This window comes from Manihot esculenta, chromosome 6, assembly GCF_001659605.2.
Source record: "Manihot esculenta cultivar AM560-2 chromosome 6, M.esculenta_v8, whole genome shotgun sequence".
NCBI lineage: Eukaryota > Viridiplantae > Streptophyta > Magnoliopsida > Malpighiales > Euphorbiaceae > Manihot > Manihot esculenta.
In genome coordinates, this window is record NC_035166.2 from 25,258,117 (window position 1) to 25,283,997 (window position 25,881).

The 25,881-nt window shown below is 35.0% G+C and overlaps 4 protein-coding genes and 1 pseudogene across 6 annotated transcripts; 4 read left to right on the plus strand and 1 right to left on the minus strand.

Moving 5' to 3' along the window:
• Nucleotides 1-2,904: 2,904 nt before the first annotated feature.
• Nucleotides 2,905-4,708, plus strand: LOC110617034 (11-beta-hydroxysteroid dehydrogenase-like 4A). The gene is made up of 6 exons (XM_021759620.2): nt 2,905-3,139; nt 3,240-3,432; nt 3,549-3,640; nt 3,910-4,041; nt 4,118-4,243; nt 4,319-4,708. The coding sequence occupies exons 1-6, from the start codon at nt 2,957-2,959 to the stop codon at nt 4,538-4,540; spliced, it is 948 nt and encodes a 315-aa protein (XP_021615312.1). The 5' UTR covers nt 2,905-2,956; the 3' UTR covers nt 4,541-4,708.
• A 440-nt stretch (nt 4,709-5,148) lies between these two features.
• Nucleotides 5,149-6,393, plus strand: LOC110617035 (annotated as a pseudogene).
• Nucleotides 6,394-7,508: 1,115 nt separating this feature from the next.
• LOC110617039 (11-beta-hydroxysteroid dehydrogenase A) lies at nt 7,509-9,259 on the plus strand. The gene is made up of 6 exons (XM_043957795.1): nt 7,509-7,711; nt 7,848-8,040; nt 8,272-8,357; nt 8,519-8,650; nt 8,756-8,899; nt 9,002-9,259. The coding sequence occupies exons 1-6, from the start codon at nt 7,529-7,531 to the stop codon at nt 9,257-9,259; spliced, it is 996 nt and encodes a 331-aa protein (XP_043813730.1). The 5' UTR covers nt 7,509-7,528.
• Nucleotides 9,260-9,365: 106 nt separating this feature from the next.
• Nucleotides 9,366-14,730, minus strand: LOC110617028 (recQ-mediated genome instability protein 1). Its single transcript, XM_021759609.2, has 8 exons — nt 14,046-14,730; nt 13,645-13,815; nt 13,043-13,188; nt 11,760-12,037; nt 10,807-11,141; nt 10,519-10,629; nt 10,305-10,433; nt 9,366-10,180 (listed from the first exon to the last, which is right to left on the minus strand). Exons 1-8 carry the CDS (start codon nt 14,565-14,567, stop codon nt 10,016-10,018), a joined length of 1,857 nt encoding a protein of 618 aa, XP_021615301.1. The 5' UTR covers nt 14,568-14,730; the 3' UTR covers nt 9,366-10,015.
• A 6,384-nt stretch (nt 14,731-21,114) lies between these two features.
• Nucleotides 21,115-25,766, plus strand: LOC110617031 (ACT domain-containing protein ACR6). Of its 3 annotated transcripts, none has more exons than XM_043957513.1 (7): nt 21,115-21,325; nt 21,480-22,981; nt 23,475-23,520; nt 23,641-23,755; nt 23,837-23,904; nt 24,096-24,692; nt 24,836-25,766. In XM_043957513.1, the coding sequence occupies exons 2-7, from the start codon at nt 22,929-22,931 to the stop codon at nt 25,352-25,354; spliced, it is 1,398 nt and encodes a 465-aa protein (XP_043813448.1). In that variant the 5' UTR covers nt 21,115-21,325; nt 21,480-22,928; the 3' UTR covers nt 25,355-25,766. The 3 variants fall into 3 exon arrangements, with proteins under 3 accessions (XP_043813448.1, XP_021615308.1, XP_021615309.1); XM_021759617.2 differs by lacking the exon at nt 21,115-21,325 and having other exon boundaries at nt 21,348-22,981; nt 24,836-24,940; nt 25,013-25,766; XM_021759616.2 differs by lacking the exon at nt 21,115-21,325 and having other exon boundaries at nt 21,346-22,981.
• Nucleotides 25,767-25,881: the final 115 nt, after the last annotated feature.

A 25,881-nucleotide genomic window follows, 5' to 3' on the forward strand; every position in this document is an offset into this window, starting at 1 on the left:
GTGACAATAAATTGTATAGGAGCACCACTCTTGTGTCATGCAAGCATGAATGATTTTGTATTTTTTTTTATTTGTTATAAATTAAAAAATTATTAATATAATTAAAATAATAATTTTCATTTAAACTTTTATTAATATTTATTTATTTATATTATTTTATTAAAAATTAATTAATAATATATGATATTATGAGATAGCAAAAAAATAAAACTTTTAAGTGTGTATGAGTTTAATTTAGAGGGATTATGTTTTCTTTTTTTTATTCTTTTTTTTTTTAATTCTCTAATGACGTATAACTGTGATCGCTATGTCTCTGTCATGCATATTGTCATGTAGAGTCATACATGTCTGTCCATTCTCATCATGCGGCCATTTAATTTTTTTTGAATGTGCGTTCTAATAAGACCATGATATAACTGAGTCTACTTTTCTATTTTCCGTCACATCAAACGAGCTAGACTTGTTTTTGTTAAGTCCGAATTCTCGATCAGTCTTACCTGCCTTAAATACGGGTAGAATGGTGCCTTAAATACGGGTAGAATGGTGTGCTGATGCATCGACCTAATTAGTAGATTTTAATAAGTTATGGGCCTGTCTCATATCAAAGAGCCAACTATTATTAATATATATTATTAAATTAATTTTAAAATTAATAACTTTTTTGAATTTTTGAATGCGTATAAGATAAGAGTATAGGAGTAATAATTAATAGCATAGTTGGAAAGGTAGTTGGTAGTTGGCAGTTGGAACAGCCATGTAAAAGCAGAAACACAGAGCATTTGCTCTACCACAAACATTTAAAAACGTCCCTAAAATTATGATGTACCCACTTATCAAAATATATTGAGAATTTTTTATTAATTTAAAATCCGTTTATTTTACCTGAAAATATTTTTAAGAAAATATATTTTATATTTTTTTATATTTAAAATATTTTAATTTTTAAATTAAATAATAAAAAATAAGTTTTTTTATTTTTTTATTTTTAGTAAATAAATGAAGTCTAAATTTATTTCTAGCTTTATTTATATTCATAAATAACTCAATTATATATATATAAAAATTACTATTTAAATTTTTGAAAAAATTTGATCTTAATTTTGAAAAATAAACTAAAATGTTTGATTTTAATATTTTAAAAATTTTACTAATTAGTCTTTTTTTTTTAATTTTAGCTATTAAGTGTTTTACTATTTAATTTATGTTATTTAAAAATGATGATCTGAGATCTAGAAAATAGGGTTTTACAATGGGTTCTGTAAAACTGGAAAAGTTTAAACCTAGAGGAGAGTATTTCTCATTTTATATGTTTCCTTTTGTCTGCTAGTGACGTGTAACAGAACGTGTATCATTGAACCACCTGTCCCTGCTACGTTGATACGAACGTACGAGGGAATTAGATCTCTATCCCATGCGTAATGGCCCCCTGATTCTTCCGGACGCGCGTACGGGTGGTCCCATGTGAAAGATGGGCTGATCTTCTTCTTGAATCCGGGCCAGGCCGGAAGACAGGGTGTGGACTAAGTCCAGAGAGGATTTGTTCATCTGGCCCAAAGAGCTAAGCCGGCCTATCCGGAGAGATTGGTGGGAGTTTAGTCTTCAAGGCTGGCGGACTGGCGGGTTGGGCTTGGATCATAAGGAAGACTTGAGGGCCTCTATGTACTGGGCTGATACCATGGGCTTAGCCCCAGGCCGGAGAAATCTAGCGGTCATGAAAAAAAAAAATTATTAATTTATGTTTTACAAATCTTTATTAATTAACTTTCCATATTAAAAGTATTTTAAATTTTTTTATAATATTTAATGGTTAAAATTAATAAAGAAATTAATTAATAAATTTTGTAAAAGGTAAGGAATATTTTAATATATTTTTTAAAATAAAAAAGCTAATGAATTTTTTTATAATATAGAGATTAAATAGTAAATTTTGGTAAAAAATTTTCAATTATCTTAATTAAGCAAAGCTGAAAAGAAGACTTGATTGTATTTGGTTTTGTTATTTGCTTTAGACATTATAATAAGGAAAAATTATTTTTTAGTCCTTGAAATTTAACGTAATTAATATTTTCGTCTCTCTATTTTGGCGATCCAACACTTAATTCCCTCACTTTCTCTTCTCTCCAAATTCGTAGTCCTTCTGTCCAAAATAGCAGTTTGAAATACGTGAATTGACAAAATTGACCCTCACTAAAAATCCCGCTATTTCAAAATTACGAAACTCAAACCCAATGCCTCTTAACCGTAGATTCTTCTTCTTCTTTTTCTTCTTCTTCTTCTTCTTCTTCTTCACTATAACCCTATCCTTTCTGTAACTTCTTCTTCTTCTTCGCTATAACTCCTACCTTTCTGCAATTCTCAAATAATATTTCAAGGAGGAGAAAGATGGAAAAGGAAAAAAAAAAAAGAAAAATCAACAATGTTAAAAGGAAATAGAGAAAATATGAGGGAGAACAAAGATGAAAAATAGAAAAAAAAAAATCAACAATGTCAAAAAAATATAGAGAAAATATAAGGGAGAAAAAATATGAAAAAGAGAAAAAAAAAAAAGAAGAAGAAAAATCAACACTGTCAAAAGGAAATAGAGAAAATATGAGGGAGAAGAAAGATAAAAATGAGAAAAAAAAAGAGGAGAATTAACAATGGATAAAAGGAAATGGAGAAGATATGAAAAAGAAGAAAAATAAGGATTTGACGTTGAGAGGAGGGTATTTTTGGAAAAAATTATCACCCTCACCTTTGAATCTTTGATCAAACGGCTTAAATGGACAGAAGGACTATGAATTTGGACGGAAGAGAAAGTGAGGGATTTAAGTGTTGGGTCGCCAAAATAGAGGGACAAAAATATTAATTACGTTAAATCTCATGGACTAAAAAGTAATTTTTTCTTATAATAAATGTAAGCATAGAAGGTGCTGCCACCACCGAAATTCACAAACGCGCGCATAAGCAAAGTTTGATGGATTTGGTTCACAAGTTGTTGAACATTTTACTTCCTCCCATAAGCACCATCCTGCTCCTTTGTTTCTCACCAATCTACCTTATATTCAAGTTTCTTTATTACATAAAAAGACATTTATCAAGTGAAAATGTGGCTGGAAAAGTGGTGCTCATCACTGGAGCAGCCTCAGGAATTGGCGAGGTATGGTTTTATAGATACTTACACAAATTAATCTATCCTCATATTAGAGTGAATTTATTGGTAAATGGTAGCTTTTTATTTGGTATATCAATTTAAATAGCAAATCAGTTATGAGTATGCTAAGAGAGGAGCTTGCTTAGCCTTGGTTGATATAAGAGAGGATCGTCTTGGAGCAGTTGTTGGAAAGGCCAAAAATGTTGGCTCCCCAGATGTTGTAGCCATAGTTGCAGATGTTTCTAAGGTGGAAGATTCTGAGAGATTTGTTAACGCAGCAGTGGACCATTTTGGTAGATGTGCGTGCTCTTGCTTTTCTCCTTTTTTTCTCTTTTTTTTTTATTTTATTTTGTTTTGTTTGTCCGACTCCATATATTTCATTTGAAATTTTGTGCGCGGTGGGCTGGTGCAAAAGTGGATCATCTGGTGAACATTGCTGGAGTTGCAGAACCAGTTCAATTAAAGGACATGATGAAGAACAATAGTTCACAGCCTCATCCAATGATGGTAATGATCAGTTAGCGAAAATAGAGAAGATGCTATTCCAATCCCTTTGTTTGAACTTAGTTTATATATATAATATCAAATTACATGATTTTTTTTAATGATAATTCATAAAGTTTAATATTGGAATAAGCCTTACAGACACTATATATACTCAATAATTCACAAATCCCATAGACACACTTTCTCAAAATTTTGAATAAAATTTTATGAATTTTTAAAATTTTAATTCGACTAATTTATATGGTTGAGTGTTGAAAATTAATGTACAGGACATAAACTTTTGGGGTACAATTTATAGTACCCATTTTGCCCTCCCACATCTAACGAAGAGCAAAGGAAAGGTCATAGTGATGGCTTCAATTCTGGGATTGTACCCTGCTCCGAAGGCGGGCTTCTATGGTGTAAGCCATACAATTAAACGTACCCATCAATTTCCTACAGTTTTGCTTTGTTTTATTATGACAATTTTAACTTCAGGCAAGCAAAGCAGCACTAATAAACTTCTTCGAGTCTCTAAGAAGTGAAATTGGTGGAGATGTTGGCATCACAATCGTAAATCCTGGTGTAATTAAGACGGAAATGAGTGAAAGCCTTGAGAAAAAGGTAAATATCTTAATAGATAATCGTACTCGTGCACATATAGATGAACCTTGAAATTTACGAATTATGTAAATGTAGGGAGTAGATGTGCTTGTTCCATTAGAGTCTAAAGAAGCATGTGCAAAGGCAATAGTGAAAAGTGGCTGCCGTGGAGACAAGTATTTGGCGGAGCCGTCGTGGATTAGGGTGTTGTATTGGTGGAAGGTTCTTTATCCTGAGGTGGTAGAATTTTGCAATTACTGGGCCTTTTTTCGAAGGCAAGCAACTTCAATTCAATCTCCTCAATCCAAGATAGCCTGAGCCTGCCCACTAAAGAAGATAGAATCTCTACTTTGTCCAATAATAATTTCATGAGAGATAATTGTCTCCGGCATTGGCTTAATGCGCCGGTGTAGAACTTCGGCGATGTAAATTGTTACTGAAGAAGTTTACATCAGTTATCAATATTTATAATTCAGTTGAGCTTTAGTTTGTGTTGATTTCTCAATTAAAAATAAGAGAAAAGAAAGAACTGAAGAAAGATAGTTTATGTCTTGCATGGGAATAGAAGAAAATGAAGAAAAATTTTCAAATCAGCATGGTGAGGAGGAAAATACCAACCCCAATTTCAAAGAGTTCTCAGAAGAGAAAAATATACAATTTAAGGGAAATTATTAGACATTCTGAAATATCATCTAAATTCTAGAAAACAAATGATCATAGACCAAAACAATTACATTTACTTGATTGATTTTTGTTTTTTGGCAACAGGTCCATAAATCCAAGAGTAAAAAAGAAACAAGCGTCATTTTTATATTAAAAAATTACTCGTTAATCTTTGTATATAGAAAAATTCTTTAATTTTTAAAAAATATATTAAAACATTTTTTATATTTTAAAATTATATTAATTAATATAAATGACATATATTCATCGAAAATGTGTCTGGAAAAGTGGTGCTCATCACCGGAGCAGCCTCAGGAATTGGTGAGTTGAGGTTTTATAGCTTCTTGCACAAACTATTCCATCCTGATCAGGTAGAAATTAATTTAGTTGTCCATTTAAAGCAAATTAGTTATGAATACGCTAAGAGAGGTTCTTGTTTAGTCTTGGTTGACATAAGAGAGGATCGTCTTGGAGCAGTTGTTGATAACGCGAAAAATCTTGGCTCCCCAGATGTTATAACGGTAGTTCCAGATGTTCCTAAGGTGGAAGATTCTGAGAGATTTGTTAATGCAGCTGTGGACCATTTTGGTAGATGTATGTGCTCTTGCTGTTGGCCCACTTATTTTTCTCTGATTTTTGAACTCCATATTCATTTGGGATTCTATGAATGTTAGGGCTCGGGCACAAGTGGATCATCTGGTGAACAATGCTGGAATTGGAGGATTAGGCCTCCAACTAAAGGACATGATGAACAACATCTTGCAACCTCACCGAACTATGGTAATGATCAGTTACCAAATTACAGAAGATACTCCTCGATCCCCTTTTCTGAATTCAACTCTATTGAGTTGTTAAACTAATGTGTAGGACACAAACTTTGGGTTACAATTTATGGAACCCATTTCGCCCTCCCACATCTAACGAAGAGCAAAGGCAAGATCATCGTCATTGCTTCAATTGCGGGACTGTGCCCTGCTCCAAGGATGGGTTTCTATGGTGTAAGCCATTTAATGAAATTAATGTTCTTTAATTTTCTGCAGTGTTTGCTTTGATCAATCATGGCAACTAGTTTTGAATTTAGTCAAGCAAAGCAGCAGTAATAAACTTCTATGAGTCCCCGAGAAGTGAAATTGGTCAGGATGTTAGCATTACAATAGTAACTCCTGGCCTGATAAAGTCGGAAATGTCTGAAAACCTTGAAAAAAAGGTACATATCTAGATGGATAAAATCCTATTCTTTGTGCATGTACAGAGGAACCTTGAAAATTATGAGTTGTGTAAATGTAGGGAAAAGTAGATTTGATTATTCCATTGGAGTCCAAAGAAGCATGAAAAGTGGTTGCTGTGGAGACAAGTATTTGGTGGAGCCATCATGGATTAGGGTGTTGTATTGGTGGAAGGTTGCTTATTCTGAGGTGGTGGAATTTTGCAATCACTGGGCCATTTGCAGAAGGCGAGAGACTTCAAGGAACAGCTCAAATCAATCTTCACAGCACAAGATAGACTGAGCCACCCCACTGAAGAAGAGGGACAATTAACTATATTAATAGAACAAGTGGAGGAAAAAATGTTCCAGAGGAATAGCCCCAGCATTTTTGCCAGGAATGAAGAAAGTGAAATGTTTGATGATAAATCTGTGGAGCATAAAACATTATTACGACTCTGCCACAATCCACACATGAGCATAAAATTAACCTCATTAGCATGTTGGAGAACAGAATGCATCCATACTATAAACGATGGAGGTGAACTCCACAGAGAACATTGAAAAAACATATGCAACACTAATATGGCGAGGCTGGAGATTAGATTTAACAGCTTAAGTTCTCATCACTGCTCGCCAAACCATAATTTTCACTTTACGAGGTACAACAACATCCGCCACACACAAGCAGAAAGTGGTTGTACAGCTGAAAAATAATTATAAAATTGGTAAGAATGAATAGCAGTTTCTCTTAAATTTAAAAAATAATAATAAATTCTCTCTTCATTTTTTTCATAAAAACTATACCACCTTTGACAAATCTTTATACAGAAAACTAGATCTATACTCCAAATCCCATTCATTTCCAAGTTCCATATGCAAAGCAAAATAAATAAATAACAATCCAGATCCAATTTTTTACAATCAATCGGAAAAAAAAAAAAAAAAAAAAAAAAATCAAAGGTCGCCTTCGAATAGGAATAATTGGTATCGGCTGTATTCATTGTAGAACTACCCGTCAATATCATCGTGTTGTTATTATGGGGAAAAAAAATTGATGGAACCGATGGAGAGGATAGCGAGTTTAAGAATGAATAAAATAAAATTAATTAATAAGAATAATTTAATCTTTTATGGTATGGTTTTTAATAGTAAAAATAAGGAAAATTGGATGTAAGGATTAAATATTAAAAAAATGAAAAAATAAAAAATATTTTAACAAGTTTTACATAAAATGCAGGAAGAATAATAATAATAATAATAATGGGAAATTATAATCGCAAATTTTTTTTTTTTAAAAAAAAGGAAATTTGTGATTAAAGTAAGTGACCTTGCGAGATACGTGTTATACACTCTCCATGCAGATCTGGTACGTGGCGAACCAGAAATGAGTCTATTTATTTAGTATGAGCCCAGAACTTGAGAGAATACACAAAGCTATGGATTTGGTCAACAAGTTGATGGACATTTTGTTTGCTCCTCTAGCTATACTAGCGCTCCTCTTTTTCCTACCACCTTATCTCTTTTTCAAGTATCTTCTTTCAACTTTGAGCTCCATATTCAGTGAAGATGTTGCAGGAAAAGTAGTCCTTATCACTGGAGCATCCTCCGGCATCGGCGAGGTTAATATTTTTTAATTAAATTACACCCCAACTATGTATACTATTTGTTCCCTGTTCCCTAAAGCATTTGTTTAATCTCTTCTTGAGATATCCCACTTATCCTAGGATGTCTGTTTTTTGTACTGTGGGTTTGAAGCATTTGGCTTACGAGTATGCTGCGAGAGGTGCCCGTTTAGCCCTTGTTGCGAGAAGAGAGAGCCGTCTCCGGAGTGTTGCAGCCCTGGCTGAGGAGATGGGCTCCCCTGATGCTATTATTATTCCTGGAGATGTTACTGAGCTTCAAGATTGTCAAAGTTTTGTTAATGCGACGGTGAAGCACTTTGGTCGATGTAAATGGCTACTCACCAAGTTCACATCTTTTATCTTATCAATATTATGATTTAGGTTTAGTTTGGCTTTATGTTTCAATTTAAAAAAGGGGGAAAGAATATGAAGAACGATAATATATGCATAGAAATTCATTGATCCCCCCCCTCTTTCTCTTCTTTTGACTTGAAGATGTTTCCCTTCCTATCGCTATGTATTCTTGCTAACTCTTGATAGGCCTTCTTTGATAACAGTGGATCATCTAGTGGCCAACGCTGGGGTTACTTCCACGACCATGTTCGATGACATATCCAATATCACCAATCTTGCTCCAGTCATGGTAATCAATGTTCAATGCAAAAATTTTACTTCCGTCTAGCTGGGGTCAGCACTATTACGAAGGAAACAGTTATAATATTAATTGTAAACCATCCAATTAACAGGAGAATATGGTTTTAACGTAGAAGTATGTTTCGATTAAGATGTTATGTTATGGTATAGGACATAAACTTCTGGGGTTCAGTATATGGCTCTTATTTTGCAATTCCGCATTTGAAAAGGAGCAAAGGGAAGATCATAGTAATTGCTTCGTGTGCCTCATGGCTACCTGCCCCAAGAATGAGCTTTTATAATGTAAGATATCCCTTCATCTTTCATGCCGATGTACATGTGTATGCTTCTATATCTTACATATACTCTCAGAATTATTGATGAATTATGTTTTGACAATGGTTATAGGCAAGTAAAGCAGCATTGGTTAGCATGTACGAGACACTGAGGATAGAGTTGGGACCAGAAATTGGAATAACAATTGTTACTCCTGGATTGATCAAGTCAGAAATGACCGGAGGAAAATTCCTGAATCAGCTAGGCCAATTGGCAGTGGATGAGGAAATTAGAGATGTAAGCTTCTAATAGCATTTTACATGCATATGAGTGGGCCTTCTTCGAATTGTGCCTGTAACCTAGAAATTTTGCTGTTAGGTCCAAATAAATGTCATGCCTCTAGAGTCCACTCGAGAGTGTGCCAAAGCAATTGTGAAAGGTGCATGCCGCGGAGAGAAATACTTGACAGAGCCAGCTTGGTACCGTGCAGTATTCTTTTGGAAGGTTTTCTGCCCTGAAGTGATGGAGTGGCTGAACCGTTTGTTTTTAATACCCGGGCCTGGCCGGTCAGAACGAGATACAATTAGCAAGAAGATCGTCGATCTGTTTACTTGGATGAAGGAATTATGGATATAGTGGAGTTTGCCTGTGATTATGCACCGTATGGGTAACGGAAGCTCCAGCATCACGCAGATTTAAATTACAACAGGATGTTTTGCACAAGGCAACATTGGAATGTCTATTGTTCTTGAAGAACAAGTCGGCTTAAATATGACGTATTTGTATTTGTGGGTAGGTAATAATACTAATAATACAAAACATTGTTGAACAAATCATTGGACAAAAAAACAGCCACAACCCATTATAAGGGGAGAAAAAGGGAGAGAATATACAATGCTGCAAATATATGCAGGCTGGATGAACGCTTAGATGATGGCTTCTCCAGATCTCGCTTTTATTACCTAGGCTGGTCTCCCCTATCTAGATCTTGTTGGCTTCGCATTTGCTCAGACAAAAAAAGCAGAAATAAAAGTTTACTTTTATGTTCAAGGGACACGCTGCCGTTAGGGGTTTGCCTCTTTTCATTACCAAACGAGATGGACAGTTAACCGTCCTTCTACGGATGGTGCCTGGCCCGGATAAGAAGTATCTCCGACCTTTCTTGCGCAAGAGCCACGTAACCGAAGACCAGGCATTGACTGTATGTTTTCTCTGATAACTTCGATTTCATGCCTTGCCGCTACGCCTGCTTGAGAGTAATCATAACCCCTGAATCCCAACAACAAAGCTCAGAGATTTCCTCTTTCAATCGGAAACAACAGCAAACGTTTCGTCATGACCAACAGTTCTAACTTCCGACCGAGGAAAAAAGCATTAGTGCAGAGGAGGAATTCATGGTGACAATTCAATTGGATCCTGCGGCGGTATGTGACCAGGAGCAGAAGAAGACTTCAGCCTTCTCATAAGCAACCAGGCATCAGAATCAGAACAGCCCCGGTTCATCTCAAGGGCAAGGGGAAGAGAAGAGGTTCCATTCATCTCTATACGCAATGTTCCCTAGAACAAAGCATTCACAGGTGATGAAGATAAGAAGCCCATTCATGAAAGGACTTAAGATGCTCAATCAATATGACTAATTTTTCTCAAATCAATCAAAGTTCACAACAAAGTCATCTATTACCTCAAAGTTCACTAAGAACATTTGGAACTGTCTCAACGTTTCCTTCATATCACCAACTCTCTTTGCATCTGGCGACGAAAGAGCGGCAGTGACCTCCTCAGGAGAATGACCTATTCCCTTCTGCACCACCTGGAGATTAAAAACGACCGATTAATATGTTAAAATTTAGCGTAATCAAAGGAGATCTATAGGTGAACATGCAACTCATACTCACATCGTGATCAATTAGGATCTCAGAAATGAGGCTGCCATCATCAACATACACACAAAGCTCATATTTTGTCCTCCGCTTGTATTGGAATCCCTTTACACCAGTCAGAAAGCACTACAAAGTTTCCATTACGATATCAGAAATAAATAGTTTAACATTTTCTTCAACAAGAATCAATCAAGTAGGATTTAAAAATTTTGAAGGTGTATGTAAACACACGCACACGTACATATATTTATATGGTGGTTATGTGTATGTAAAACGTGCAAAAATGAGACAAATTATATACACCTTAACTTTTCCTTGGACAAAAGGTGCTTTTTCTTTCATTGCAGCCCACTTAGCAGACAAACTAGCCAGATATGTAAAAGGTATCTCTCGGTCTCCAGATAAAATGAGGGGGTGTTCAAGCTCATCAACCATATGGACATCCTCATGATTCGAAATGTCATTAGGAAGCTGATCTGAAACAGCATTCTCCCTGTTAAAGAAAGCATCAGTATGCATCTCCTCGACATCAGAAACAACAGTAGACGATGAATTAGGTAGAGTGTTCCCTGAGCTCATTGGAGTAGCAAATTCTTCTGTAGACCTTCGACTGCTTCCAGGGGCAACCATAGCACCACCTAGAAGACAGCAACTACATTAAAATTTTCTTTCTTTTCAAGTTAGAAAGGAACATTACTGATTAATATCAACAAAGTCTATTGATATATATTCTAATAAATTTCAGCGCCCACAGTTTCATAGTTTGATATAATGATTAACAATACAACACAGGTCATCAACTGGTAGGTAATGCGCTAAAAGTATAGCTTTTGGCAATTATATCCAAAAACATGGAATGACACGGCAAATATAGCTAAAGGCATGTGCCAACAAAATACGTTGCTCAGAAAAATGTGTTAATCTGTCACTTCCAGGACACATGAGCTAGAACATCTTATGCTAAGATTTCATGTAATAGCAGTTTTTTAAGAACGGAAATTGATGTGCTAATAGCAAAAACAATCTGAAGGACTGACTTATTGAGTGTTGACATCTTCCTATACAGAAAGGGAAAGAGAAAATTATACAAGCCTTGGAAGTGTTTATTTACTTCCCATTTCCAACTAAAATATCAACATTCTTCCTAGTCATGGCATGTAGATCATACATGTTAAAAATTCAACTTTATCACGCAAAAGAAAACACCTTACACAACTAAAATTGCACAAAGAACAAGGAAAAGGAAGCAATATAACCTTGGTTTGCCTGAAAGGGAGTTGCACCTTGCAATGTGGGACTATTATTGGATCTAAGAACATCAGAACCATTGGCTGGTCCATGAACACTAACAGAAGTGGTGTCATCAAGAACATTAACATAACCATTGCTGTGATTGAGAACAGAAAAAGAGCTATTGGTATTTCCATGGACATCGACAGAACTATTGGTATTTCCAGGAATATTAACAGCATTACGGTTCCATGCAGCCAGAGTTGCTCTTGTTGCTAAAGAAGGCACCACTCCTGTCCTTGATCTGTAGCACAACAGAATAACAGAAGAAACACAATAATATTATATCAATTGAGAAGTTGCATTTGAAGTGATCCCTAAGGACTAAACTCTTCTAACAATTCGATCAAAAGAGTACAATGAAAAATAACCCATGGATAATAGAAGCTTATCATTCAAAACAGAAAACACCACAGAGTTGTTCCATAATTGCAAAACTCTTGACATAATTTGATCATTAATTCAACCTCACAGATTATCCTCTTTGGAGAAACCTCCAGTCACATACAAATTTGCATTTCAACAAAACACTGTGAAATCATGCATGAAACTCTAGAGTATTTTAGATCACAGTCATTCTCTCAAAGCTTAACCATATAAAAAAGTTGATATATGCAACTGCAAAGTCTAAGATGTCAAACATCTAATATCTGAAAACAAAAATCTGATTAGGTGTTAGCTTTGACTTACAATTCAGTCAAACTACTCATATATAGAAAGTCAAATCATATTTGATATAAGAGTGTTTTGTTTGACCTACAAGTTAAAACACCATTTAAAATAAGTTTCACAAATAAGATAACCTCGCTTATGATATCAAGTTATTTAAAATTACTCTTTTACCAAGTAAAAGACTTTAATATCCCAATATCTTTTTCTTAAAAAAAAAAATCAATACTATTCTTGTTTTAACAAACTCTCAATTACTTTAAAAAATACCACAAATCCTTTTTGATTATTTTGATGGATTAAATTACTTAAAGCACCTATTAACGAAACATTTAAACTATTTTATGTATTTTTGGATTCAGTTATTAAGTTCAGAAGTTAATTTTAAGTCACAAGTCATAAGTAGCCAAATCAAATACTCTCTTAGAAACCACAACCAACAAGATAGGACAAACATATGGACAGATCAACGAAATGTATATGCACAGATAAGTAGCAAAATCTAAAGTAATGCAACATGAAGGATAACAGGGTATAGACATTAGGCAGGCAAATTCTATTTAAGACACTTCAAATATACCTTCTCCCCCTTGGTGGTTTATTTACTTCATTGACAAGAAGTTGGCGAGCTGCTTCCAACTCTTCAACTATCCCTCCAAGAACTTCTAAAGCTTCAGGGACTAGCATTAGAAGCCCACGCCGTATATGCACATTACTGATTATGACCTACAAGAAAAAGGGACAACACTTCTAACTTTTTCTGTTCAAAGCTGACATTTATGCATGAAAGACAACACATTAAATCATAGTAATTGAAATTGATTTTTATTTTCTTTCCAACTGGCCATTTAAGCACCTCACATGGGCATCAACAATGACAATCCTTCCATAATTAAAAGAGTAAAAGACCAACAAAATCTATAACAAAACTTGGCAATTTAGAAGCCACACAATGTGCGTTACTAAATGACCATCTTTATAAACTCCACATGAACAAGGCACTCTCAATCACAAGGAGAACACACAATTTGAACAAAATCCTGCAGATGAATTACCTCCTAAAGAAAACCACAATTTCAAACTTATCAGTTTGTCACCTAACATTTGCAATAACTAGCATTCCCTGTTGGCAACAAGAAAATCCAATTATATAAACCATTGGTAGTCAGTAGGAAGGGGGACCTTCAATCCTGCAGAGGCTAGGACTTGGAGATCCTTGATAGGCCTGTATTCCATGCCAAAAACACGTTGAACTCCATCTGTCATGGACAGTTTGAGGCACCTCTTAACCCCAGAAGGAGCGTCTTGATACCTGCCTTTGAGGGGACAACTAATATTAACAATCTCATCAACCTGGAAACAAGGGACTAAATGTGAGCATAAATTTCTATTATGAAAAAGCTTGTTATCCCTTATTAAAAGTTAAGGCAAGCGAAAAGAGGGAAATATCACAACAAAATACATAAATTCATATAAAAGGAACAAATAAAAGATAGCACAATTTTAAATAAATTCCTAGAGTATCAAAAAAAAAAAAGTTCCATGATAAAACATAAAGCATAGGCGACCATATTGAACTACACCTGCAACACGAATGGCCCTGGAAGATGAACAAGATGCATAGAATCCACATTTGGGGGAAGCACACCACCGCCGCAATAATTCATATCTGAAAACAAAAACTGCTGGAAGCAAAGCTTGGCCTTGGCAGCAACATCGAGGTCCCGAACAGAGCTGCCAAGTCCACGAAGACAAGAATCCAACCACTCTCTCTTTAACTTCAATCCCATCCTTAAGAGAAAATCCCCAACCGGACAACCGGAGATCCCCGGAGGCACAGGTGTCGATCGTTGGAGCGACTGATTAGGGACCGGATCCGACGGAGGGGAAGGAGGCGTGAGATTCTCGGAAACGTCAACAAAATCATCGTCGTCTGAGATAGGGACTGGTTCTTGTATGTTAGGGTTTGGGTCTGGAGGCAAGTGATTGGCAGCAGGCTCAATCTGTGAACGAACTTCATTATCATGGTCTTGGTCTTGCAGTTGATCTTCTTGATTATCGTCTTCATCGGAATAGGAGCGAAGCATAAGCCGTCTCCTGGGCATTTCTTCTGTGGAAGCGTCGGAGGCGTTTGGGGCATTTCCCTCCACTTCTGTATAATTTCAAGTTGAGGAGGGAAAGAGCTCGCTATGAAATTACTAATGGCCCCTCTTAAGCCCAAACACAATATTATTTCCATGTTTTTTTTTTCGTTGAAAAGGAGAACATCGACACAAAGAAAAATCACAAGCGAACACGCGAACAATGTTGGCTAGCAAAGCATTTAAAATATAAATGCTATAGAGAAATTTTTGTGCCAAGCGACTTAGCAGGTCTACAGCTTATTAGCCTCTCTAAAAATATATCTACTCAAACTCTCTAAAATTTGAATTGGATTAATTGTATTTCAATTTAGCGTTGGTGGTCTCCTATTAAGGATAATCTCAATAAAAATTAATAACCAAATTATTAGGTACATGCTTTCTACCGGCTGAATCCTTTATGAATGGCCAAATCTTAGCAGCAAAAGCAGTAGCTCTACCAAAAAAGGTTAACGGCGTCGAAATTATTAAAAAATAAATTTTTATTTAAAATAAAATTTGTGATAATAATAAGCAAAGTCAATTCCATAAATAAATTAATTTTATTAAACGAACAAGAAATATAAATAAAATAAAATAGGAAAAGTTTTGAACGTGGAAGAGTGAAAATAAATAAAATTAATTTAAATAAATAAATAATTAAATTTAAGAAAAATAATTAAGATGAGAAATATTTAGTTAAAAAAATAATCTTACAAAATTAATTATTAATAAATTAGTTATAAATATCGAAAACGATTCAAATATTTGATTATTTTTTAGATTTTAAACCAGTTTTAGAGACACTCGTTAACTAATTCTAAATATTGTACAACCATAGAAAAAATTCCTGAAATTTAATCTAATTACAATATTAAGATTTAGAATGATCTATTCTAACTAACAAACGCGAGCAAACGCTCAGTTAAATTATATTATTTCTTAGGAGGGTTTTTACAACCGAGTTCACCACTTATTTCAGATTAAATTAAACAATTACGAATTTAATCAATTTAAAGGGTAATATATTATTTTAATATATGTGCAACAGATCCTTATTGTAATAATTAATAGAATAATAATAAACACTAGTAACAGAAACAATATAAATATCAAGAATAATTAAAGAAATAATAGAATCACATAAATCTCGCAATCAATTGAGCTAAAACCTTGATTATTTTTTAACCGAAACCTTAATTATTATTCAACTAAAAGAAAAAACTTAATTACGTATATTCACCACAATGAGAATAGTGTTTTCAGTCTCCTAAACTAAATAAAAATGAGAGACGAGAGATGAGATAAAATGCTAGATATATCATAATGTCTTTTTTTTAATAGTATTAAGAGTCCTAACCTAACATAAATATAAGTAGTTAAAATCAAAATTGAGTACATCTTGGCATACGAGAGTTATTTATTTGTTTCTCGAATTTGAAACTGGACTTTGTTCGTCAAGTATGTTATACCATAATATAATCCATAACACAGTTCGTGTGGGAATTAGTGTTTAAATATGACTCTGCTTCTTACCTTTCTATAAATTTGATTGTGTCCACGCTTGATTTGAAAATGTAAAGTTCAAATTGAATTTTTTTTTCTCTTGTTATTTTTCAATTCTTATTTAATCTATCAAGATAACAAAACCTGTTTTAAACAAAATCAAACTCAATATCTAAGTGTTTTGAAATATTAAAACCATATAAATGTGCATATTATTAGAGACCTGAAAACCCTCATCCACTCACCATGAGAATCTTGAATGAGGCCTACGCCGAAGGCCATTCTATTCATCATCCTCCAGGATCTGTCAACATTTAATTTGAAGATATCAGTGTCTAGTGGCTTCTATTTATCGTCTAGAATGCTCCTGATGCTTAGAATATCATATCTGGAAACTTGATAGCATCCAGATAAGCTGGGCGCCTAATAGCATCCGGATCCCTTGGTTTGCCATTAAAGATGGCTTCAGTTTTATATTTCCATATGAGCCAGTAGAGCATTCCAAAGGCCGATAGCCAGCTTATCCTGTGTTTACGCATTCTCTTATCCTTAAGATTGTGAAAGACCCATGCTTTTTTACCTGTGTATGACTGAAGAAATCCAAGCGCCCTGCAATAAAAGGAAAAAAATTAATCCAAATATTTTGAACACTCTCACAGTCACATAACTCATGAAGATGAGTTTCAACTTCCCCATCACAAAAAGGATACTTGCTCTCCATGCTGAGATGTCGTCTCGCTCGCTCAAAGTTGGTCATAATAGAGCAAGTCTGGCTGTTGGTGGCTATTGAAAAGAGCGTAGAAGCTGGCAAGAAAGGCTCTAGTCGCTCCTAAAATCATCCTTGCTTAACATCATGTAAGTTGGCCACAGTGTCAGTCAGAAGGACTTCTGGAATGGTTCTAGTCGCCATGTCCACAAGCTTGTGGCCATCGGATGGCCAGCAATCTGTCCAAAACTTTATTTTCATCCCATTGCCAAGGGACCAATATAAACTTTCTCTCAAAGAGCTCCACACTGCATGTATTCCATGTCAAAGATTAGAGTATTGTTTGTTAACAACATGATCAGGGAAATGTCCAATGAAAATTTTGTATTTGGACCCTAAGATTCTGACCTACAGCACATTCGATGTTTGAACAACCCCTAAAGCAATCTTTAGCATGAAAGCATTATTAACCAGTCTAGTTTTTCGAAAACCAAGCTCATCCAACCTAGTTTTTCGAAAACCAAGCTCATCCAGCTCCTTAGGTTTTGTCACAAGCTCCCAAGGGATTAAATAGGTTTTCTTGGGGTTCTCTGAGCTTCCCCAAATAAATTTGCGGCAAATTTTATCAATTTTCTTACACACCAAAGAAGGAAGATAATCTGCACGGCGTAAACAGATATTGCAGACAGAACTGGCTAAGCAAGAGTAATGCGACCTGCAATAGCTAATTTATTAGCTTCCCATGTTGAGAGCCTACTTCGAACTTTATAAATAATATACGGAAAACTGAGCTTACTTGTTCTTCATAAATTAAGGACATTCCAAGATACTTCCCTAAGTTATTAGTGCATTGAACACCCAAGATTCTAGCTACCTCGTGCTTGAGGTTAACATTAATGTTTTTAGAGAAGAGCACCTTGGTTTTCTGTCGAGCTCTGACAGAAGTGTTCCAGCACATCATTAATAATAGTAGCTTGAGATCGGCTCGCCTTGCTGAAAACGATAAGATCATCTGTAAATAGAAGATGTGTTAAATTCAGGCCATTCTTGTTCAGTTGAACAAATTTCCATTTGTTGATAGAAAGAACATTGTCAAATCCATGAGTCAGCCTTTCCATACAGTAGATACTTAGCATGCAACCATTTTCACCCCTCACTTCCATTTGCTGATTCCCCAATTTGTTTGCCCTCCCATAGATTTTTATTTCAAATATATAATAATTTATAATTATATGACTCAATATGTAGTTGCTTCATTTGAATGGATCTACATTTTAAATAAATTTGAACTTAAATGAAATAATTAATGTGGATTAATTCAAGATGTTTCCTAATTAAAATTTTAACATAAAAAGAAAAATCTAAGGTATGATTTAATAATTGAAAAGCGGTAATTAATAGAAAACGATCTTCAACTACTAGCTAGAGCCTAGTTGAGTCCACAAATTTTTGTCTCGACTACTCATCTTTTATTTTTTTTTTATCCAGTTGGAAACTAGCTTTCTATATAATTTTAAAACTTTTACTAACAAAAGTCTTTATCATCAAAGCACATATCCCAATTTCATTTACCTTATTAATCGAACAAAACTCTTTTTAACTCATTTTGATACAGACTGAATGGGTTGGATATAATTTAAATAAATTAGAAATTAATGCTGACTTTTTATAGATCTATCGTCTTCTCGATATTTCTCCAAGGTTATTAATGCATGTGCAATAAATGAGATTGATGTGACACGCACAATACATACATATAGTATTTGCTAGCCGACTCCGCATTATTAGTCAATTGTCCATTATCAATGAACCGCCTGACATATCAAAAAAATATCTCTGTCACATTCAATTCGATAGGACATGATCCAAAAAATATCAGAATGATCAGAAATATATACCACTGATCTAATATAAATTCTGAACATTCTAAAATTTTCACTGAATTCACCATCTTTACCCTCTTCAAGAAACCTTATCCTCTCCAAACTCAATATTTAATTTATTAACTCTCATTCATGTATTACATTTAGTCTTCGTTCAACCAATCCAACCAATCCCAGTTTATTGATTTTCGATTGGAATGTTTATTGATTTTCGGTTGGAATGGAATCATTATCCAAATATCCTCAACTGGTGACCCCTCCTCAATTCATAAGTTTATTTTTGTTAATCATTAAAAATTTAATTAATAAAGTAATGATTAATGATACATTTGATATCCATTTTCTTTACATTAAAAAAATTGTAAGAAGTCCAAGTAGATTATTTTTAATTGATTTATATCTTTTGGAGCGAGCGAGGCTCATATCTACTTGTTATAGCAGGGGTTGGCTCTGTGAAGGTCCCGTTTTTTTATGGATTTCTCCGGTGGCAATTTTCCTCATCATCGTTATCGATTGTTGCCTTATTATTTTCTTTTGTTTTTGTTTGTTTGGTTTGTTTTCTTTAGATCTGGTTTTTGTATGTTGAGGATTTTGGTTTAGATCTGTTGGCTTTGGAGGTAATTTTGCAGTTTTACTCTACGATTTCTTTAGTATATTCGGTGATATAGAGATCCAGAGATTTCTTGCTAATCTTTGATTTCTTGGTTCCCTTATAGCAAAGAGATTGCATCGCCACCTGAGATGTGCTTATTATGAGATCTCTCTGATTTGGTCCTTTTGATCTTCTATCGACTTGCTTCTTTCAGGATGGAAGGCATTTTCTAGAAGCTGTTTTTTAGGGTTGCTGTCGCCGTGAGTGGTTGGTCGGTGTCAGTTCATGAATTTTGTCGCATTCAGGTGTTTTCTAGAGGTTCAGATTGGATTTACGAATTTAGACTTGAAACTGGTAGAATTTTGGACTGGGCTGATTATTGATTTTCAGTGAAATTATATGGACTACTTTTCTGTATCTTACGCACTGTGGAGCTTGTTAAATGTTACTCCTATAGCATTGGTATATATATATAATCTCTTTTAAGCGCTTATGTGCCACGTATTAGTTATAGAGTGAAAATGTGTTTGGCGGCTCAAATCAATTAAGCATGTTAGTAATATATTACTTATAAAAAAAATTTGGACAATTCACCCTACTTAAATTAGATTTTTAAGATATGTTATTTATTTTCCTATCCTAGCCTCATTAATTAATATTGGATGTCTCCTAAGTATTCATGCTCAAAGGGTTAGTCATGATATAAAGAGCATTATTTACACAATAAACAATTTATTACTTATGGTGGATTTAAAATATAAGTAAATTGATCTTATTTAATTTTTATTTAGAACTCATCCATTATTTTATTGTTGTATTTTGAATGCAACATAATGAATTTAAATAAATTTTTCTCCCACTGTATATTATTGATAAGTTTGAGATTTAATTGATCAAGAAGATGAACCCGTAGATAGAGTTTGATTTACAAGAAATTTTTTACTGGATGGTTAAAAATGGATAGGGTATAGGTCTTATTTTTAGGTTTCTTTTTCATAGGGTTCAAAGCTTTTAAGATCATGAGCTTTTTTAAAAATTCATCCTCTATCATAATTAGTTCAAGATTATTAATATCTAATTATTCTGATGCATTCTGACGAATTCTATCGGATATAATGGTGGAGTGTTGTGACAGAAATATAAGGTAACTCATTTATAATAGACAGTCGGCTAATAAATATTAACCCATTTTCGCAATATCCTACCATCACTCGCGGTTTATATGTGGAATGATGATTTTGAAAATCTGCGTATTTTAACGAGGTCGGTTTAGTCACTTTGTACGTGAGTGAGGTAAGAAATGTAAGAGATCAAACTTATATTCTTAGCCCTTCCACAAAATAATTGAATCAGATGGGACCTACTAGTATGGACCATGCCCTTCTTTCTTATACACTCGTCACAATCTCAAGCTCTATCATTATTATATTATCAACTATTTAACCTCATTGAGATTAGATTGTTATAATAATTTTCTTGGGTGAAGGTTAAAAGAAGGGAAATGGACATAGAGAACAATAGAATATGTAGATGATTGGTGCTGCTAACAAATGGACCATTTGTGGAAACCAAAGGAGGGAACAGATTAGGTTGGTGCCTTTATTATTTTTAGCACTGCTCATGACCCATCCAGTACGCATTTCATTTGTCGGCAAAAAGATTATGGTTTATTATTGCTACCAACAACAGTACCAGTAGTTAGCTGGGATTTCCGCGACAATTACAACTAATAAACCTCATTAGCATCTTAAAAGTTGGCTACAGGATTTGTGTGTGCAGTTTTTAAAAGAAACAATCCTGGCTTCTTATTAATTAAATGCTGCTTTGCTTAAGTGGCCTGATACATGTCAGTGAAGCCATGGATGCCTTTTAGAAATGAAAACCAGAACTATCCACTGGTAAATGAAGCTGAAAATCGAACATTTACACGTGTAAAAACTAGCAAATACCTTTACTTTCTGTTGATATCTGATTGGTTGGGATTCACTAATCTTGGAAAAAGCAGCCAATGTAGTGTTTTGGTGGATGCACCAATAAGCGCAGAACACTAAACACTGTAATGGAGTCTTATCCTTCTCTTCTTCAATCACAACATATCTTATTGCTATTTTTGTTGATTTTATAAAATGGGTTTTTCATGTTAATGAGCGAATCATTCTAGATTTCTCTTCTCTATATAAATACGCGTAGGATGTCCTGTTTCTTTGCAGGACACAAACTTCGAGATATTTGGCAAGTTATCAATGGAAGGCAAAAGAGGAATGGCAGTGGTGACTTTGGTTGCGCTAGTTCTGGGATTAATGATTTTGGGAGCAAATCATGCAGAGGGTGCATTTAGCATCCAACTCAATCCATGCACGCTTGCCCAGTGCATTGCTGAATGCAAAAAAGCTCTGCAGGAGAAGTATCTCAGTGCAACCTGCGCGACAGGATCTCAGGGAAAGTTCTGCATCTGCCTAGGGTAATAAATTCAGACAACTGATGTCAGTACCAAGCATAAGTGTGTATACGTCGGTCTGTGTGTTTTAGGTTTTGCTAAAATATTACCTCAAAAATTTGAGGTTACCTTGCCCCATCTTGTTAACTATGTATCCAGTGATATGTATCATGTATGATGTGTTGTTTTATGTCTATGTGGAGATGGTGGCTGCCAGGCCACCAAATCAACTACAAATGTGTGCCATTTATGAATTTAGATGTAAACCTGATAATCAGAGAACACTTGCCAACTAAAATAATGTCCTTTGAACAGTAGAAGGATCTAAAACAAAAATCAATTTCATTAGGTTGCCAGTTTTTATAAGTTGAGCTGTTGCTGAACGGAGGATGGGTACAGCCGTACAAGTTTGGTGAGTGTGTAATGATAATGACAAGCCAATTCCATAGGCAATCAAACAAGAAAACCATCTTCTTCAGATGTAAGTCTCCCATCAGCAATCACCACATAGACTTCACAATCCCTATTTACTGGGGTTTATCACTCGTTATAACACGTGATCAAACAGCTGGACAAATGACGTGGACGAACCAAGATGGCTCATTAAATTTAATTTTCAGAAGATTTTTTAAAGCAACCTTCGAATTTTAGAGTATACAGAATGTTAAAATCGTAATCACCCAGAATCAGTTGCAGCATCATAGTCTTCATTTGTAAGCTTTCGTACGTTAAAATCCTAGCAATTGCTTAGGAGATTGATAATCTCATTCGAATCAGTAATCACAACTGGGTAATTACAAAAATGAAACTTCCTCTAAAAATTACTATGCTGTTGTGTGTGCGGCTCAAATACAGGAGCCTCCAAATGAAGAAAATGATAGTTGGATGAGGAAAATGAGAAATTTCACCTACAAAACAAGACCTTTACGGGACAGGACAGCTTTAATTACTCTATAGGTAACGTCTTAACTGTTATATCCATCCCCTCCAATACAAAAACATCACTGGCATTGTACGTTAGCTAGCTTGCGGGTAAATTAACCGCCTCTCTTTCCCGTTTCTTCTGTTCTGTTATAAATAGTTATACCACTTCCTTAATTTTCACCTTTTCTTCTTCGTCCATATTAGTTACTGATACTTTTAGCAGGTTTCTGTGAGTTGGGTTGATTGCTTTTCAAATTTTAATTTTAGTTCGGTTCTGTGGAGGTCCCTGGACCCAGAAATGGATGATGGTGATGAGTATGCAAAGCTTATCAGGAGAATGAACTCTCCCAGGTTTTTCATTTCTCTCTCAAATGTCAATTATTAGTAATCACTGGTTTTTCTTTATCCCCCTTCCTTTCTTGGACACAACTTATAACTTTTGACAACTCATAGGAGATCTAAATAGGCCTTGCTTGATGTTTTCTTTTGCCTTATTGTTTGTCTCTTCTGCTCTTTTTCTGTATCATCTTTATAGCTTGCCGGCATTTTTGGAGGTTTTGCATTATATCCTTGAAAGATATCATCTTTGATTACATCTTGTTTTAGTTGTTTACCATTATCGGTCCCTGTTCTGTTTTACACAGCTACTTGCAGTGAAGCTTGGTCATTTAGTAATTGGTTTAACCAGTTAATCTTTATTAATTGTTTCTATGATTTGCCATGTCAAGGCGCTGTGTTCTTATTAGCACAAGTTGTATGACAAAATTTCTCTACGAAGTACCTTGTTTTTGCTGTTTCTTTAAATTCATTTCTCGTTGAATGAAATATGCTTTTGTGGTTGCAGAGTTGTGATTGACAATGATGCTAGTGAGCACGCCACAATCATAAAGGTACACCTTCAATTAATATTCTTGAATTATCAGGTTTAACTCAGCTAGCTTTCCAACTTTAAATTGTATTTCTGATGTTTGTCCTGTAAAAGATTTTAACTGGGTCGTTTTCTTGTTCAGGTGGATACTGTCAATAGGCATGGTACTCTCCTTGAAGTTGTTCAAGTCCTCACAGACCTAAACCTTGTGATAACAAAAGCTTACATATCACGTGATGGAGTGTGGTTCATGGATGGTAAGTTAAATTGTTTATTGAGATATCTTGAAGAAATGATCACTTTGTTCCTTTTACCTGACCTTGTATTTCAAAATTCAGTGTTATATGTGACTGGCAATGATGGGAGCAAAGTTGAAGATGAAAGCGTTCTGAATTACATACAGAAGGTATTTGATATGTATTTGGCTTTTCCTCTGTTCATTACTGAAAAAGAATTAATATTCAATTGCACTTCTTCACTGCCCAAATTATGAGGGAAAATAAGGAAATTTTAGTTTATTTCAAATAAAGCCAGGTAGATAATTTTGTAATAGAAAAATGATCCTCACAGCATTTCTGTCTTGATCAATTCTTGCAGGTCCTTGAAGCTGATGCAAACGTGTTTAATTCAATAGGGAGCTCTATTGGGGTGCTGCATTCTTCTAAAGAGCATACCTCTATTGAACTATCTGGCGGGGACAGGCCTGGTTTGTTGTCAGAAGTATCTGCAGTACTTGCAGATATGGGATGTAACGTGGTAAATGCCGAGATTTGGACACACAATGCTAGAGTAGCAGCTGTAATGCACATTACAGAACAGTCAACTGGGACTGCTATCGAAGACCCAAAGCGGCTTTCTCTGATCAAGAAGCTGCTTCGTAATGTCCTAAAAGGTAACGGGAATTTTAGGAGCCCAAGAATATGCATTTCTTCCCCTGAGGAAACCCACACAGGGAGAAGACTGCACCAGATGATGTTTGCCGCTAGGGACTTTGAAAAGCTTGAAGGTGTGAAGGAAAACAGCCTAGGACCCTATGTTAATGTGTCGGATTGCGCTGACAGAGATTACACAGTTGTTACAGTAAGGTGCATAGACCGTCCAAAGCTATTATTTGACACTGTTTTCGCTCTAACAGACATGCAGTATGAGGTGTTCCATGGAACGTTTATCACTGGTAGAAAGGAAGCTTACCAGGTACTTGTTTAATCCCATCCCATATTTACAATGCAAATTCCTTAGCATCTAAAAAGAGACTGCTTCGTAAATGCTGACCTAGCAAAAACATAATACTTAGTTTATCATCTTTAAGACGTTGGTTTTATTTTAAACTCTTGCAGGAGTACTATATCAGGCATGTGGATGGACTCCCTATAAGTTCGGAAGCTGAACGACAAAGGGTTACTGAGTGTCTTGAGGCAGCAATTAAGAGGCGAGCATCAGAGGTATTACTTCAGGTTTTTTATTTTTGCCATGTCTTTCAAACAATGATCAGTCGCTCCCATATTCTCTTGCAGGGACTAGAACTAGAGATGTGCACAGATGACCGCTTTGGACTTCTTTCTGATATTACGAGGATACTTCGGGAAAGCGGCGTGAGCATTAGAAGAGCTGAAATTTCCACCGAGGATGGAAAAGCAAAAGATACTTTCTTTGTCACAGATGTTTCTGGGAACCCTGTTGACCCCAAAATTGTCCGCTTGATTCAGCAACAAGTAGGACATACTGTTTTACGTGTAAGAGGAAAAGCAAATGTGCCTCCTGAATCTCCCAAGGAGACGCCTAGAAGCTCCCTTTTTGGGACCCTTTTCAGATGTCGAAGTTTCCAAAATTTTGGACTTATTAAATCTTACACATAGTTTGCCAGTTTCACACGACACAAATTGGCTGAAATAGACTGAAAAACAACGGAAAAGACTTCATCTCATGTCGTGCAGTTTAAGATTAGCTTATGATTGTATTTAGAAATTACTTGGAAGGTTCTGGTCATTGCACTTGGCGCTTATACCGTTCATGAAGAGAGATTATTTGGGTAAATACATATGGAGGGAATAGAGATTGTACACAAATGTATTTTTCAACGCAAAGGAGAAGATAAATGTTTTCCTGAGATAACTAGAATCAGTCTGCTCAATATGTTGAAGGTAATATACAGTGAACAAATTTTTGTACCCTATCTATCAATTTTGATCATCTTCCGAGGATCTGAAGACAATTTTCCTCCGTCACTCTTCGTTTTTACCGTTTTCACAGAACAAAACACACTTAATGCAATGCGCATCCCAATTCCAAATCATCGCAATACAAACAAGAAGAAACTCTAATCTTGTTATGGCAGATTTTGTTACTTTCAAGGAATGAACAAAGGACTAAAACTGTAACTGAA